A 14,761-nucleotide genomic window follows, 5' to 3' on the forward strand; every position below is an offset into this window, starting at 1 on the left:
TTTGTGCACTGGGCAGGATCGCCGTATAGGGTAACTGTAGATTACACTAAGTAAGCAGCCATTCCCCATCTGGTTGCAAAAATACCCCATTCTGTTCCTTTGTAAAGTACATATTAAGGACCTGCAACCATGGATAGGCACTATCCTGCTTTCTCTGCATCTAGCTTGGTGGACAAGGGCATCCAAAGGCAATGTAACAATTCCTCATATACGCTGACAAGCACTTAATTCTGAAACAATCAAATATAGTATGTGAGAGATGTAGTTACACAATGTAACTGGATGCAAGACTCTCACATGCCAACACAAAAAATGCCAAACTGGTTGTCAGTGGCAGAACACAACACTCACCGGACTTACAAAGGACTAAACAAATAGACCCACATATGTGGTGATCACATGTAACTTACCCAAACCTCAATGGCCTCCCAGACGCAGTCCTCAGAAACTCTGCATGCATCCAAACCAGACAACTCCCAGCACAACACATAAAACTACATTTCATAGAGTCTGAACTATCAAACCCGTAAGGTGTAACACCGCACTTCCCAATATTTTGGTCATAGGAGACTCCATTATGAGATACACTGATGTCCCTTTCACCAGGCTGGATAAGAAAAAGTTTACAGTTAGTCTGTCATTGGCCAGGATTCACCAGATCATGAAAGCACTCATGTCGCTAAACCTCAATACCAGTATGACTCAGTTATAGTCCATGTGGATGTAAATGACCTGAGATGTACCTCCTGGACTATTTTAAGAGAGACATGGCTGTGTCCTCAGAATATGTGCCACATATGAGTATGAGCCTAGCATTGAGCAGCATTCTACCATCTCCAAGGATGATACCACAATAAAAGCAGGTATGAGCCTAGCACTGAGCAGCATCCTACCATCTCCAAGGATGATGCCATAATATCAGCAGGTATGAGCCTAGCACTGAGCAGCATCCTACCATCTCCAAGGATGATGTCACAATACCAGCAGGTATGAGCCTGGCACTGAGCAGCATCCTACCATCTCCAAGGATGATGCCACAGTACAAACAGAAAATGATTGACCTTAATAATTGGTTTCTCTACTGGTGTCAATCCAAAGGGGTTCAACTTTTGTCAGCCTGGGAGAACATGATTGACAGGCCATGCTGCTTTGCCAGCAGTGGTCGTCACCTGTCACCACTAGGCTTTCAAATAGTGACCAAAACATTACCCACCCCTATAGTGTCTTTTTAAGGCATTAAACAGACAAAGCTTTCAACACAGCAAAATCTACTCAGGATAAGATAAAGGTATTACTGCTCAATGCGAGGAGTATCAGTAAGAAATTACATTCACTGGAAGCACACCACAACTTGGAGAATGCTGATGTGTGTTCAGTTACTGAAACATGGTTCAAAATCACAGAAAGCATCCTGGTAGTGCAAGGCTACAATGCCTTTCACACATTCTGACCACCCACTGCACATGAAAGGGCAAAAGGTGGAGGTCTATCCGTCTACATAAAGGATAAACACACTTGAAGACTGGTAAAACAATGTGACATGCCTGAGCTACTCCATGTTCAACTAACCATAGGAAAAATCACTTACCATATCTTTGCTAGCTACAGGTTCCCCACCATAAACCAGGAAAACCATACATGATACCTGAATTTGCAAGAATCATTTACCATTCAGTCCAATACCATATGCATGGGTGATTTCAACTACCCCTTCATTAACTGGGAAGCATACACAACCACTAACTTGCAGGCTCAAAGATTTTTAAACTTTGTCAATGCGAATTCCCTGGAGCAGCTAGTCTGCACTCCCATTACGGATACAAATATCTTAGACCTGGTACTCAGAAATATGAGAGAGTGTTGCACCCCCAAGTATGATGTCATCACTGGTTAGATCAAATCACAAAGCAGTCCCCCTTGAAGTTAATATAAAACTAGAATCTCTAACTAACCCCAAAACCTTTAAGAACCTTTCTAAGGCAAGCTACCTCCTATTAAGTGGTGGCATAGCTAATTTCCAAGCTTCCCTCAAACCCAGAAAACACAGAAACCTATGCAGAGGCATACACAAAAGGTCTGTATGAACATATAAACAACTGTACAGAAACAGCAGTACCAGACCGAAACAAACTTAGGACAAATGGCAAAAACAAGCCACCGGTGGTCTAATGGGACTACCTCAGTAAACAAAGTGTAAATAAATAAATACCATACAAGTCAGATGTGTCTGGTCTGGTCATCCCTTGTTGTGGCTGCAGTAAGGAAATGAGGTAAAACATCAGATGGCAGAAGATAAAAATCTGAAAAAAATCTGTAAAAAATTATAGCAAATTATATATATCACCACAAGTCCACCAAATGAAATTCAAAATAGTCTTATTTAGGAAAATATGCTATGTGTAGCATCATGATTTGTGTATTTTTCCTGTTATGTTAGAGCGTTTTCTTCTAATTAAAACAATACATTGCATAAAAACTTGGGTATTTTAAGTTATTGGGGCAACAGCTGTAATGAGCAGTTGGAATGTCAGCCCACGGTAGCAATGATGACACTGCTGCTGTTGATGTATGCATACATGTTTTAATTTAACTAACTAATACCTTCGGTGACACTCTACAAGCAAAGTATAAGTTTTTGCATATACATCAGTGGCAGCAGTATCATCATAGCGAAATATTACAAATATTTGTGTGTACTATGACTTCTTCTCTGTGTTTATGCCTCCAGAGAATATTCAGTGTAGAAGAAATCTGTGCTTAGTTTTGAACATTTTTAGTTACCCCCCCCCCCCAGTTTTCAAAACTGTACATTCCTAGGTTTTAAGCAGTGCCTCATGCTGCCGACAGCACTGCATACTAGCATGCCCATGGTTGAAGCATTTTGGCCATGTCTACAGCAGTTCCTACATTTTCTACAGAAGTTTCAAATTTATGGGTTCCATTTATGCTTCTCTGCTGGTAAGTAAAATCTGAGGAGGATTGCAAGTGTATTTAATATGTCTGATGCTGCTTGGGTGCAGTTTCCTTTCGGTAGACTGTTCTTTGAGAAATGTCCGATTGCTTCATTGTATTCTGCAACGTATTCTTAACAGCCTGTTCTAGATGCGACACCATGGTAACAGTCCAACCGCTCATTACATCTGTTGCCCTGATAATGGAAAAGTACCAAAACTTGTTACATAAATGAAAGAAATTAGGGCATGGGAATAGAAAACCTGAACTATTTCTGTCTTAATAAACAGTTTTGTAAGTGGCAGTTACTGATAACAGTAGATATTCAAATTTCTCAATGCTGCAGTAGCCTTTAGGCCATATGGGGTTCTTTCCTGTGCAAGAAACAACAACTGACGAGATTCAAAAAGCTGTGGATACCATTACCTTCATTCTGACTACTGATTGGCTGAACTCAAGGAGTAGGGGATCAGCAGTAAGAGTCAAGATTTCTTCAGAACTTTCTTACCCTTACAAGGAGAAAAGAGCCTAACAATCCTGAATCAATCAGTCAATAACAACAAGGAAGCATATCAAGTAGAAACCAACAAAATCCTACCTTATATCCCAATTATATCTACAAGAGGGGATGGATGGATATTGGATGTGGCTACTACCACAGTGAGGAATTCAAACATCTATTGTTATAGGTAAGTGCAACTTATATAACTGTACTATGTTCATCATTCCCCCTGATGCCATAGCCTTTAGGCTATATGGGTTGACTACCAAAAACTATCCAACCTGTGAAGAGGAAGGATACAGATCCAGGAGCCACTCAAGAATGGTCCTAGCAAAGCTAGACCTGGACCTCACAAAAGAATCTAGTTTGTAATGTATAGAGGACAATGTAGCTGCTTCCAGAATGTTTCTAGAGTCCATCCTTTCCTAGTCTGCCATCACAGAAGACAAGGCTCTAGCAGAATGTGCCTTGATACTGCCTGGAATACATTTGCTATATTGTAAATAACAAAAAGCAATAGCTGAGGGTAGCCAACTGGAAACTGTCTGTTTAGGCATCAGGTGTCCTTTTTTTGCCCCTTGATAAGAACTAAATAGCTGATTGATAGTACCTGAGCTGATGATGCATGTCTATAGTAGGTAGAATCCTTCCTCAGTGTTTTTTTAGGTTTTGGGTAAAAACTGAGAGATTGACAGGTTGATTCAAAGGGAACTGAAACCACTTTGGGAATGAATAAGGGGTTTGTTCTTAAACAGACCCTACCCCTGTGGAAAATCATGTAGGGTTCAACTACCATTTCTTTTTTTTTGTTTGTTTGTTTTTTAATGTTTATTTTTGCATGCCGTTGGATTAGTGCTCGGTGCATGTGTACTAACATGTCAATATTGTGTTGTCAACTTTTCATGCTCAGTCATCATTTTTTGGAATAGTCCATTCACTGGCCGTGAACTGGAACTTTTCTTCTGGATGATTACTGCTTTGGTCAACTTCCATGCAGGAACAGATTTTGTTTATTGGGGTGATTTCCCTTTCATGGAGTTGAATGGCCTAAGCAGATGCTGCCTGTAATCAGTATGAAAGTCTACTCCAAGTAGACTAATGCCCATGGCTCATAAAGAGAGCTCTCGCTTGTATTAGTAATATTAATTTTGAACATACAGCCTTTATTTCTTCGTATTCCTTTAAGAATATGGTGACATTAAAGTGGTTAGATTCATAACTAAAACAGCTGTAAACTGAAGCATGATAAAAACATAAAGAGTAGCCTACCTCTGGAAAGTCCGTAGATAGTCAAAAACAATCCTAGAGTGGTTAAACATGTTGAGATGTAGCTATACTTCTTTAAAGTTGTGTTGAATGGAACTGGAGAACAGGGAGAGAGTTTGAATGCATACAAACACATGAGCACGCACACACACACACACACACACACACACACACACACACACACACACACACACACACACACACACACACACACACATCCAAAATGTTGAACATTACATGGTCGAGACCAAATGTTCGACATTTGGATGTTCGAACATCAAATAAAAAAAAGAAAAACACACTTTAACAGTGTGAGTAGGGGGGGCAAGCCCCCATGCACCTTCCACAACCCCCACTTATATATACCAACTCCCAGACCGCACTTCAGTGCAGAAAAGGAAAATTCTTCCTATCTGCACCATATGGCACCACTGAAAGTCAGTCTTCGAACACTTAAAAATTTGAACGTTTGGTCTCAACCATGTAATGTTTGAAATTTTGAGCATTCAAAAATTTGTCATAGACTCCACACACACATGTGCAGATGCACACACACACACACACACACACACACACACACACACACACACACACACACACACACACACACACACACACACACACAAGAAAAAGTGACGAATTCAAGAATGGACTAGCAAGATAGGAAGAGGGCAGGCTGGGTAAGAAAAGTAGGAGATAGACTGGTGATAGACCTAGCGGGTAGGGTAGCACACTGATTGAGGGAGCTCTATTGTAGGAAAGGATGTGAGGTTTGCAGGAGAACTTCAGAGGAGACAGAGTTAGGGATGGCAGTGGACTGTCTAGCAAGACAAGAAAAGTTGGACTGGTAGTAGAGACAACAGCAGGTTAGTGTTGGTCAGGAAAAGGTGGAAAAGGAAGATGTTGGAATATAAAGGAAAGAATACACATGCAGAGGTTATAAGAGAAATACAGGAAATGGTGAGGCACAAATTAATATACATGGAGAAAGCCCAGAAAAAGAGGCCAAGGAGATGAAATCCAACGTGAAGGGAGAGGTGCAGACAGCAGTAGGACATAATAAAGGATAAATAGAGACAAAAATGGCTATGCAGAAATCAACACAATGAGAAGAGCTGATGAAAGATGGCAAAGAAGAGCCCTCAGCTAGAAGGAAGAGGCAGAGGATGAGTGGGACAGAATGGAGGAAAGGGTTTCTAGGTAGAGATCTGTAAAGATGGGAAGGGTATCAGAGGCATCCTACAGAGTGAGGCAGCCATCACAGACAGTGAGAAGGGGTGGAGTTAGTTGAACTGGACAGGAAATGGTTGCAGATTGGAAGAGTGTAGGCATGGGTAATAAACTGAAAGTGGCAAGAGCCAGTGCAGGAATAGGAGAGAGAAGGCAGTTTTGTTGACTGGAGACTGTACCATCAACAGGATCAAGAGTCTGCTTAAGGGTGGCAAGGAGACCAGATTGTAGTGAAATGGGTCTCTGACATGAAAATCACATCTCAGTGATTGTACCTTTAAACAAAAATGAATGATGGAGGTCATATCACTGAAGAGGAAGAGGGAGTAAACAAGCAAGTACTCAGCCAACAGGAAAAAAAGGAAAAAGGTGACACAGCATTGCAGATGAACAACATAAATGAATTAAAAAGTAGTTGGCTTGAGATGCAAAACACCACTCCATGAAGACAGTAAGTAAGGGGAAATAGTTAGAATCTAAGGTAAATGCCCTAGTGGTTAAGACAAAGGAAGGGAGGATGGGAATGCTAAAATGTATTGGACCCCTGACATGTCAATAGAAGAGGATAATAGCCTGGAGGAAAGAATAGAGAAAGTGGGGCAGGAGGAAGAGTATTACAGTCTCTTCCAGGTGCAAATTGGGAGATACCAAGCTCCAAAACAGAGATGGAGCATGACTTGACTGAGGCATTGGACCATTAGGGCCTCAGTCAACTTGTGTTGGACTATACCAAAAAGGACCAAATTCTGAATGTGGCTGTGACCAGGTTAGAGAGCATCAGAGATGTCTAGTTAAACTCTCATTAGCCATTAGTGATAATGCCACTGTGAAATTAACTGATGGAGTGATCATAAACTAAAAGATGATGGCATGAGATATTAAGAAATTGTTTTAAGAAGAACTTGGAAACAGGGTAAAGGATTAATTATGGCACCAAGGATAAACAGAAGGAGTAAATCATTCTGTAATAATAGTTGTTGTTGTATCTTTCGGCTTTTCCCGGTTAGGGTCACCCCAGCGGAACTGCGGTCCGCTAATGATTGGCAGTAGATATTTACGTGCCGAGTTGCCGGCCCTGACGCACAACCTTCAATGAAGGTACGCCCATTCACGCATGTCTCCACACAGAAGATGCTCTAGCTGAGAATCGAACAGGACAATATCTTACTGTGAGGCGACAACGCTACTGCAGCACCACCACCGCAGTCTATAGTAATAATAATAATAAAAATATAATGTGCTTCCACAAAAGACATATATAGTATAACATCCTCTACCAAACAGAGATATCAACTTCAGAAGTTATGCTAGACCAGTCTCTATGACTTCTCCAGAGTGATTCATAAAGGAGGTGCCTTTCCCTTGGGAAAGCACCATAATATCATGGTATCTAATATATCCAGTCTGAATTCCAACAAGGGGTACAGATCAAGATGCACATTGCAAATGCCATAATCACTAAAATGTCTTCCTGCATTTAAGACCTCTACTAGGCCAAAGCTTAATTCACTATACTATTGTGGGGGGCAAGCATAAGTAAGACATAGCTGCAAAAGTCTCTTTCAGCATTCACAAAACTCAGCCACCATACTGTTTTTCTAGAGTTGGGACTTTTTCCTGGTAAACAGATAATCCATTACATATACCTGTGCAAGACTGCATTCAGCAAGCATAAATAAGGGCATGCATTGGCCATCAAATGTGAAACGTATAACTTAAGTAAAGTGTGGCTCATGCAGGATAGCTGGTAGCTACTTGAAATGTTGTAATACCTTTATTTGCTGTTATGGCAGTAGGTTCTTTACAATGGCACATTCTGATTCCAGTACCTGTTTCACCTACAGTATAACCCTTGACAGCTTGAAGGTAGGTACCAATGTATTCCCTTGTTTTTCTATGTACATCTGAAAACTAACAATAGTGGCACACCATAGATACTTTTGTGTTTGTCTTATTTTCTTTTTCCTTTGGAGTAGCCATAGGGGATCCATCTGGCTTGACAGAACTTGCTGACTGCCTCTCTTTACCAGAGTTAGCAGCCTGGATAGTTTCTTTCTTGGAATGTTTTCAGGCATCTTATGAATGACTGTCTTTATTCTTTCATCTTTCCTGACCTTTCAGGTTTGGGGAAACACATTTTCTTTTAATTCTTCTCTAAAGATTTAAGAAAATGTTTTGTTAATTAGGAGTTTATAACCTTCAGAGTTCAGACTCATTAACTTTGCAGCCAGCTTAAATCTTGCACAGTTCTCACAATCATTTATATTAAGGTGTAGGCCTAAACATAACAAGGTGTGGCAAACATTTGTTTTTATTTGCCTAACATAAACACACTTGCTCACCATTTTATTTCAGGCAGAACCTTGTCTTGTGATAAAACTGAGAGGACATCTCCAGTTCCTGATAGAAGATGATAAAATGACTATGAAATAAACAAACAAAAAAAAAATAAAATAGCAACTACAGCATCAGCCAATGCCAAGCAAAAACATTTTTTAGCATGACTTGGGGACCAGCGATACTCAGAGTATGAGAAGCACTCAAAAATGTGAAAAAAAATGAGGAAAATATTAGGGATCCTTCGGCTAACAATGGCCTATTACTGTGGAACTTTCAAGATGTATTTTGGTTGCTTCTGGGAAGACAGACAGTATTTGGAAAATCCATCTGAGAAACAGGATGCAGAAAGTGGGTAAACCTAAATGTTATGATTTACTGCTACAGTGGTCCTCCCTAAAGAATATTATTTGATGCAGTTTCTTTCAAGAATTTAACAAAACGTGTGACAGTGAAATATTAGTCTACATTATTTATGATGTAACACAACCTAAGAGAATGACAAACCTAACAAAGTCATTAAGCCATCTATGGAAGAAAATAACTGACCATGCTGCCATTTGTTCAAGTTAAATAACTATTATTCAGGCTTTGAAAGACTGGTGATTATTTATATGAGTAAGTTGCGATACTTTACTGTGGCTACTTTTGTGTGAAACACAGATGAAATACATTATTCTGGCCATTATTTTATCACAATCAGACATATGAGGTGCACTGAGTCAAGAATGTGGCTATACTTGATAGGTACTGTGGACAGAAAAAATGACTGACCCTGCTGTTCTATGCTAAGGTTAACCAATCATCAATCTGACTTTACAGGAGTAGCATGCATCTGTAAGAAGTAGGTTAGAATATGTTGCTGTGTTTACTATTTGTGTGAAACAATGTTTAAATAGATTACTGTGGGAGAAACAGATAAATTATTGTTGTGTAAAACAGAACTAGAAACAGTCACAATCTTGTTCCTGGGTGTAAAACACTAATGACAGAGGGCCTCTATACTGAAAGGTATAATAATGTAGCGAGACTGTCGCAATGGGGATTGTGCAAACATTACACTATTTGAAGTAGCTGAGAAGCACTAGAACCATAATCCACAAAGCATTATTGAGAATGATGAAGTTTATATCACATAGGATTATCCATTACCAACAGTTTAAAAAACAGATGCAGGAAACCCGAGATGTAGTAGTCCATGAAAAGAAGACAAATGCAGCTTCAATCACTGAAATTGCTGAACTCAGTGATTACAGTGCCTTAAGTACAGAGAAACACAAAGTCATAAATACAAGGATTTGCAGGCAGAAACAAGGGAAATGTGAAAGAAGGATACCCAGACAGTTTCAATAGTAGTAGGAGCAGTGGGTCGTATAAAAAAGAATTTGCAGTCTTATTTAGATATGTTACTGATACATGTAACTCCATCTGAATTGCAGAAGGAGTTAGTTCTGGGCACGTTGCTGATGCTGCGAAGAGCACGTCTGGCTGACATCAGAGTGAAACAGTACTAATTTCGCACACTTTAATCATACTTTGACTAATGAATGGAGTCCATTCCTATCAAGGTATTAGAAACCCAAAAGCTTCAGAGAAATTAAACTGGGACAAACTCATCATAACCGCATAACATTTAAACATGGTCATGTTCATGCCTTTCACCAGTGTAATACCTCAACTCTTTAATACCCACTGAGCTTCTTCCTCCAAATAACATAACTATCCAACCACAATTAATAATGTTGTTGACATTATTTAATTTACCCTCTTGCTTCCTGCTCTTTTCTTATGAGTCCTCTCCACCTACCATCCCATACCTTATGTCTAAACCCTTCCATTAAACTATCTCTCTCCTACATACCTTATCAAACTTACTTTAGTATGGTCTTCTATCTTTCATCTCAGTATATCTGCATCTATTTATTGTCATTCTGCCATACTTCACAATCCATGACTTGCACTCTTCTTCTGTACCTTTAAACTACTCATCGTATCCTTCTTATCCCACCTATCGCAGTCAAACCTCTCATCCATAAATGCTGTATACAAGCCTAAACCCACAAACCAACATTAATAACATACACAGTACTGTAGTTGCTCTGCTTATTTGCTGCTGGTTGCTCACATGTATCTCATTTTCTCTCTTGTTGAATGATTAATTTAGGGCTGTAGCCATTTCTGTAACATGTACCATGCAGATAACATATTCCTGTGCTTCAGTAGCTCTACTTAGCTGTTCTTAATGTTAATGTGTTATTTTTATTTTCTCTCTTGATATAATAATTACAATTCATTGTTATAACATACACTTTTTGTTTCCTAACCATTAACTGTCATTTTTCTATTGTTTTATTAGACTTATACTTATGTTTCTTACTGCAACCATTTGAAAAATGAATGTATGTATTTAGTGTGTAGCCTCTGTCCCTGGGCTGCTGCTGAAAAGGGGCCTTGTACACATTCAGAATATTCTGGTAAATAAATAAATAAATAAATAAATACATAAATAAATAAACAAACAGTCTACAAATAATTATCCTTAAAAAATAGACTTAAAAAATGTATCAGACAAAATCTAGACCATCCGAGTTTCTGGGGCTTGGTTTGACAAAGAATTAGGTTCATATGTAAGTACTAGGCTAGCTGCCATTGTAGGCCATTTTTAGCCTAGCCAATTTCTCTGAAGGTGAGAATTAAATCTTGTACTTTGTGTCTGTGAGGTAACTCCTTAATCACGAAGTCAACCCCAACCCCCATCATCAACCTCTGCCCTGGGTCCCACCTAGTCTAAATCTAGTCCTGCTCAGAGGTGTACACAGAAGGTTTCCATTGCATGTTTGGTGGCTGTGGACATTGTGGTTATTATTTCTTTAACTTCCCCCATAAATGAATCTCAAAGATGTGCACAGAAGGTCACTATTGCTTGTGTATGGTAGAGTATTGTCTAACAGCAACAAAATGGAATGCATAATTGTCATCGAACACAAGAAGTGCATACAAGTAGCTTTTTTTTTTTTTGTAGTGGGGGTAAGAAGGCATACTTTTGACAGCAGTAAGTTAAAATATATTACTGTAGACATTTGTTCTTTCAAGTTCATCCCAGTCTACTCAGAAGATGGCTGTCTTTACATAGTAATGGTGAGAAGGCAGGCTATGTATATGAATTTCAGCAACAGCTTGAAATATATAATTCTGGCAATTTGTTCTTTCACTTTTATCTGAATCTAACACCAGACAGGTACAGAGAAGGTGACTATATTGGGGGAGGGTAGGGAGGCAGGTACCATTCCAAAATATGATTTAAGCAACATCAAAAGATATAATAAGCCCTTCTCTAAGGCCTCTACTCCAGACTGGAAGTCTCAGCAAAACCCAATAATATCTGTAGCTATGGCACACTGTCTAACAACCTAACTGAACACCTGCCCAGTTGTGCTAACATGTTTGAGAGCAATACAGCAAAACATCACGCTTACAAGAATGTGTATCCTATACAGTTTTAATGTAGACAATTTCATCTCCACTCTCAAGCAATACAATTGAAATATGTTAAAAAAATCTTCCTTTAGATGACTTGAGCCTTGAATTTAACAAAACCTTTATCAATATATTGAATGAACATGCTCCCATCAGCTGAAAAAGGAGTTAAACTTAATCCACCAACATGGCTATCCAAAAACAGTAAGCAACTAATGGTGCCTAGAGACAAGGTCTGGAAAGCTTGGCACACCAACAATCCCAGGAAAAACTTCTTAACTAAAGATAGAATAGAAATAAAAGCAAACACAGTATAAGGCATGACAAAAACTCCACTAATTTAACTTACAGCAGATACACCAAAATAATCCTAAAAAATTCTGGTCATCAGACCAAAATCTGCTAAATCCAGGCCAAAGTCAGCAACCCAGTCCCTCCCCAGAAGAGACTTCATTAAAATTTGCTAATAACTTTCATAAATACTTCCTTCAAGTTGTAGCCTCACTTATCAAAGACAACCCCACCACCAAACCAAGCCCCCACCAACAACCCCATAGAAGCTCACTTCCCTCTCAGACCTGTCCCTACCTCCACCACAACAAAGTATCTCATAAAACTAAAAACTATAACTCTGCTGCAGACAATCTTTTTCCTGAATCTCTAAAAATTGCAGTTGAGGCTGTCATATCCAATGGGAGTGTTTAATTGAACATCAGATTCATTAGAAGAGTTGTATGCGATACACTGATGTCAGCTGACAGATAAAGAGATGTGGTCTTTTCTCAATGTTCTGTGATTTCAGACTTGATATATTTTGAGAAGCTAAAGTATAGGGCTTCTGGGTGCAAGCTCCCACCACAAAAGTAGAAATATTCTTTTGTTTTATTTGTTTTCAGTTGATCACTGCGCTGTCTTCTGTAACTGGTAACACTGGAGTATGAATATGTGTTTTTTACTTCACCTCTGTGTGATCTTGGAATTAGTGTATTTGTACATGTGGGGACATGGGGTCAGGGATGGCTTGCCTCTTCAATCCTCTGCAAAAACAGTTTTGTGTGTGTGTGTGTGTGTGTGTGTGTGTGTGTGTGTGTGTGTGTGTATTTTCACTTTTGTTGAAACTTCCATAAATCAACCTTTCAAACATCAGCTGCACTACACTGACAACACCAAAGTTGAGACGTGACCACGCAGGCTCCAAGAAACAACCTGTATGCATGCAAAATTTTAACTAAAAGAAACAACAAAAAATATATTTTTTAGGGGGCAAGCCATCACATCCTCTACTAATTATATATACTTAACTCTGAGATTGTGCAATATAGGGGAAGGGCTAATTCCCCAACCCTGACAATTGTGCGATTTCACACACTTGTTAACCATATGTTTAGTTGACCAAATGCAGTCGACTAAAGAGATGTTGACCAAACATAGTTTAGACCAAAGGCAGTCTACTCATAAATACATATGCAAACACACACACACACACACACACACACACACACACACACACACACACACACACACACGCACAGATATTAAAAGGATAAATGCATTATCTAACAGGTTTAATTTTTTCTACAGCTTATAGATATTTAATGAGATACCTAATTTTGTATGATAAGTTTCATCATGAACATGCAATGAAAATATCAATACAGACTGTTAGTAAAAACATAAAAAGATTATTAGGCCATACTGAATGCTAAAAGAAGGAATGTACTGAGCTTTAGAATGGAAAACGTTGTTTAAAATAATTCATGCAGAATAAAATACTTTACAAGAGGAAATGACAGCTGTAATGTCAAAGGCAATTTCAAAAGAAAATTGGATAATTATACAGGGAGTTAAATATTAATCTTTTTTCAAACATCTTCAAAACAATTTCTGCATGTTGATTACTATGCATATGTTTTTTTCTGTAAGCATAACTTGTAGGATTACAAGCATGTGTCAGAAGAGTTCTTCCTTTGAGAATAAATAAAAAACTGTTTTGATAAGAGGAATATCCTTTTGAAACACTGCTGTACTGACCCCTTACCTCTTGTTGTTCTGACTTTTGCAGGGGGAATGAGGAGACTGAGTATAATGTTTACCATGGAAAACCTTACCCAAAGAGTAAAGCAAATGCAGAAAAGCTAGTCATCAAAGCAAATGGAAAACAGGTAAAGAGCAATTTGTATTAACTATGTGTACTCTTTTCAAAAGTCTGTGATGGGTCATGATTCACTACTGTACATTAATCTGTACTCCAGCATTTAATATAACATACTTAAGATTTATTTATTTATTTTAGGTTCATAGGTAATTACTAGGCTAGCTGCCCTTGCAAGCAACTTTAAGCCTAGCTAATTTCCTCTTCAAATGTGAGAATCAAACCTTGTACCTTATATTTGTGAAGTAAATACCTTAACCATTATACTTTTGCAACCTCAGTTTTTCACTAAATTTTGCAAACAACAGGAGCACAAAAATGATCATTGAGAAAGCGATGATATGAACAGTTTCGCAATCTGAATGAAAGAAAATGTATTATGAGAAAAGTTACACAATCTGAACAAAACAAAATGTGCTATGAAACAGTAGAATAATGTTCAAAATAACCCCAAACTGTCTATTTCATTCTATGAATCCAAATAATCTCCTCAAAAGCATGATTAAACAAAGGAAGTAAGTAAACATGTATAAGAACAAAGCTGTTAAAAATGTCTTGGGAGACGAAAACTGTCACTGAACCACAGGAGGTAAGTAATTATGGGGAACTAAAGCAACTGTGGTGTCTAAACAGGTCCTTTTCCAAAACCTATAATACTGGACTTATTGTTCAGAGAAAGATAAACTTAAATCACACAGCTGCTAAAACAAACTGCTTTGTGAGTAAATATAGTGCTTGGTTTTGATTTATATACTTACAGCATTTTTTCTCTCACTGTAGCACAGCATTAATTTATTTATTTTTTTGTTTGTTTTTCTTGCGAGAGTTGTAGATTAGGATCGACA

General features: G+C 38.5%; 1 protein-coding gene across 3 annotated transcripts in view; it reads left to right on the forward strand.

The window, feature by feature from the left end:
- Nucleotides 1–14,761, forward strand: part of HSD3B7 (hydroxy-delta-5-steroid dehydrogenase, 3 beta- and steroid delta-isomerase 7) — a 562,140-nt gene that overhangs the window by 531,655 nt on the left and 15,724 nt on the right. For all 3 annotated transcript variants that reach the window (XM_044086232.1, XM_044086231.1, XM_044086233.1), the window contains exon 5: nt 13,827–13,926. In XM_044086232.1, the coding sequence (XP_043942167.1) occupies nt 13,827–13,926 (100 nt within the window). The remainder of the gene's footprint in view (nt 1–13,826; nt 13,927–14,761) is intronic.

Source organism: Protopterus annectens, chromosome 10.part0 (assembly GCF_019279795.1).
Source record: "Protopterus annectens isolate FY-2018-M chromosome 10.part0, PAN1.0, whole genome shotgun sequence".
Lineage (NCBI taxonomy): Eukaryota > Metazoa > Chordata > Ceratodontiformes > Protopteridae > Protopterus > Protopterus annectens.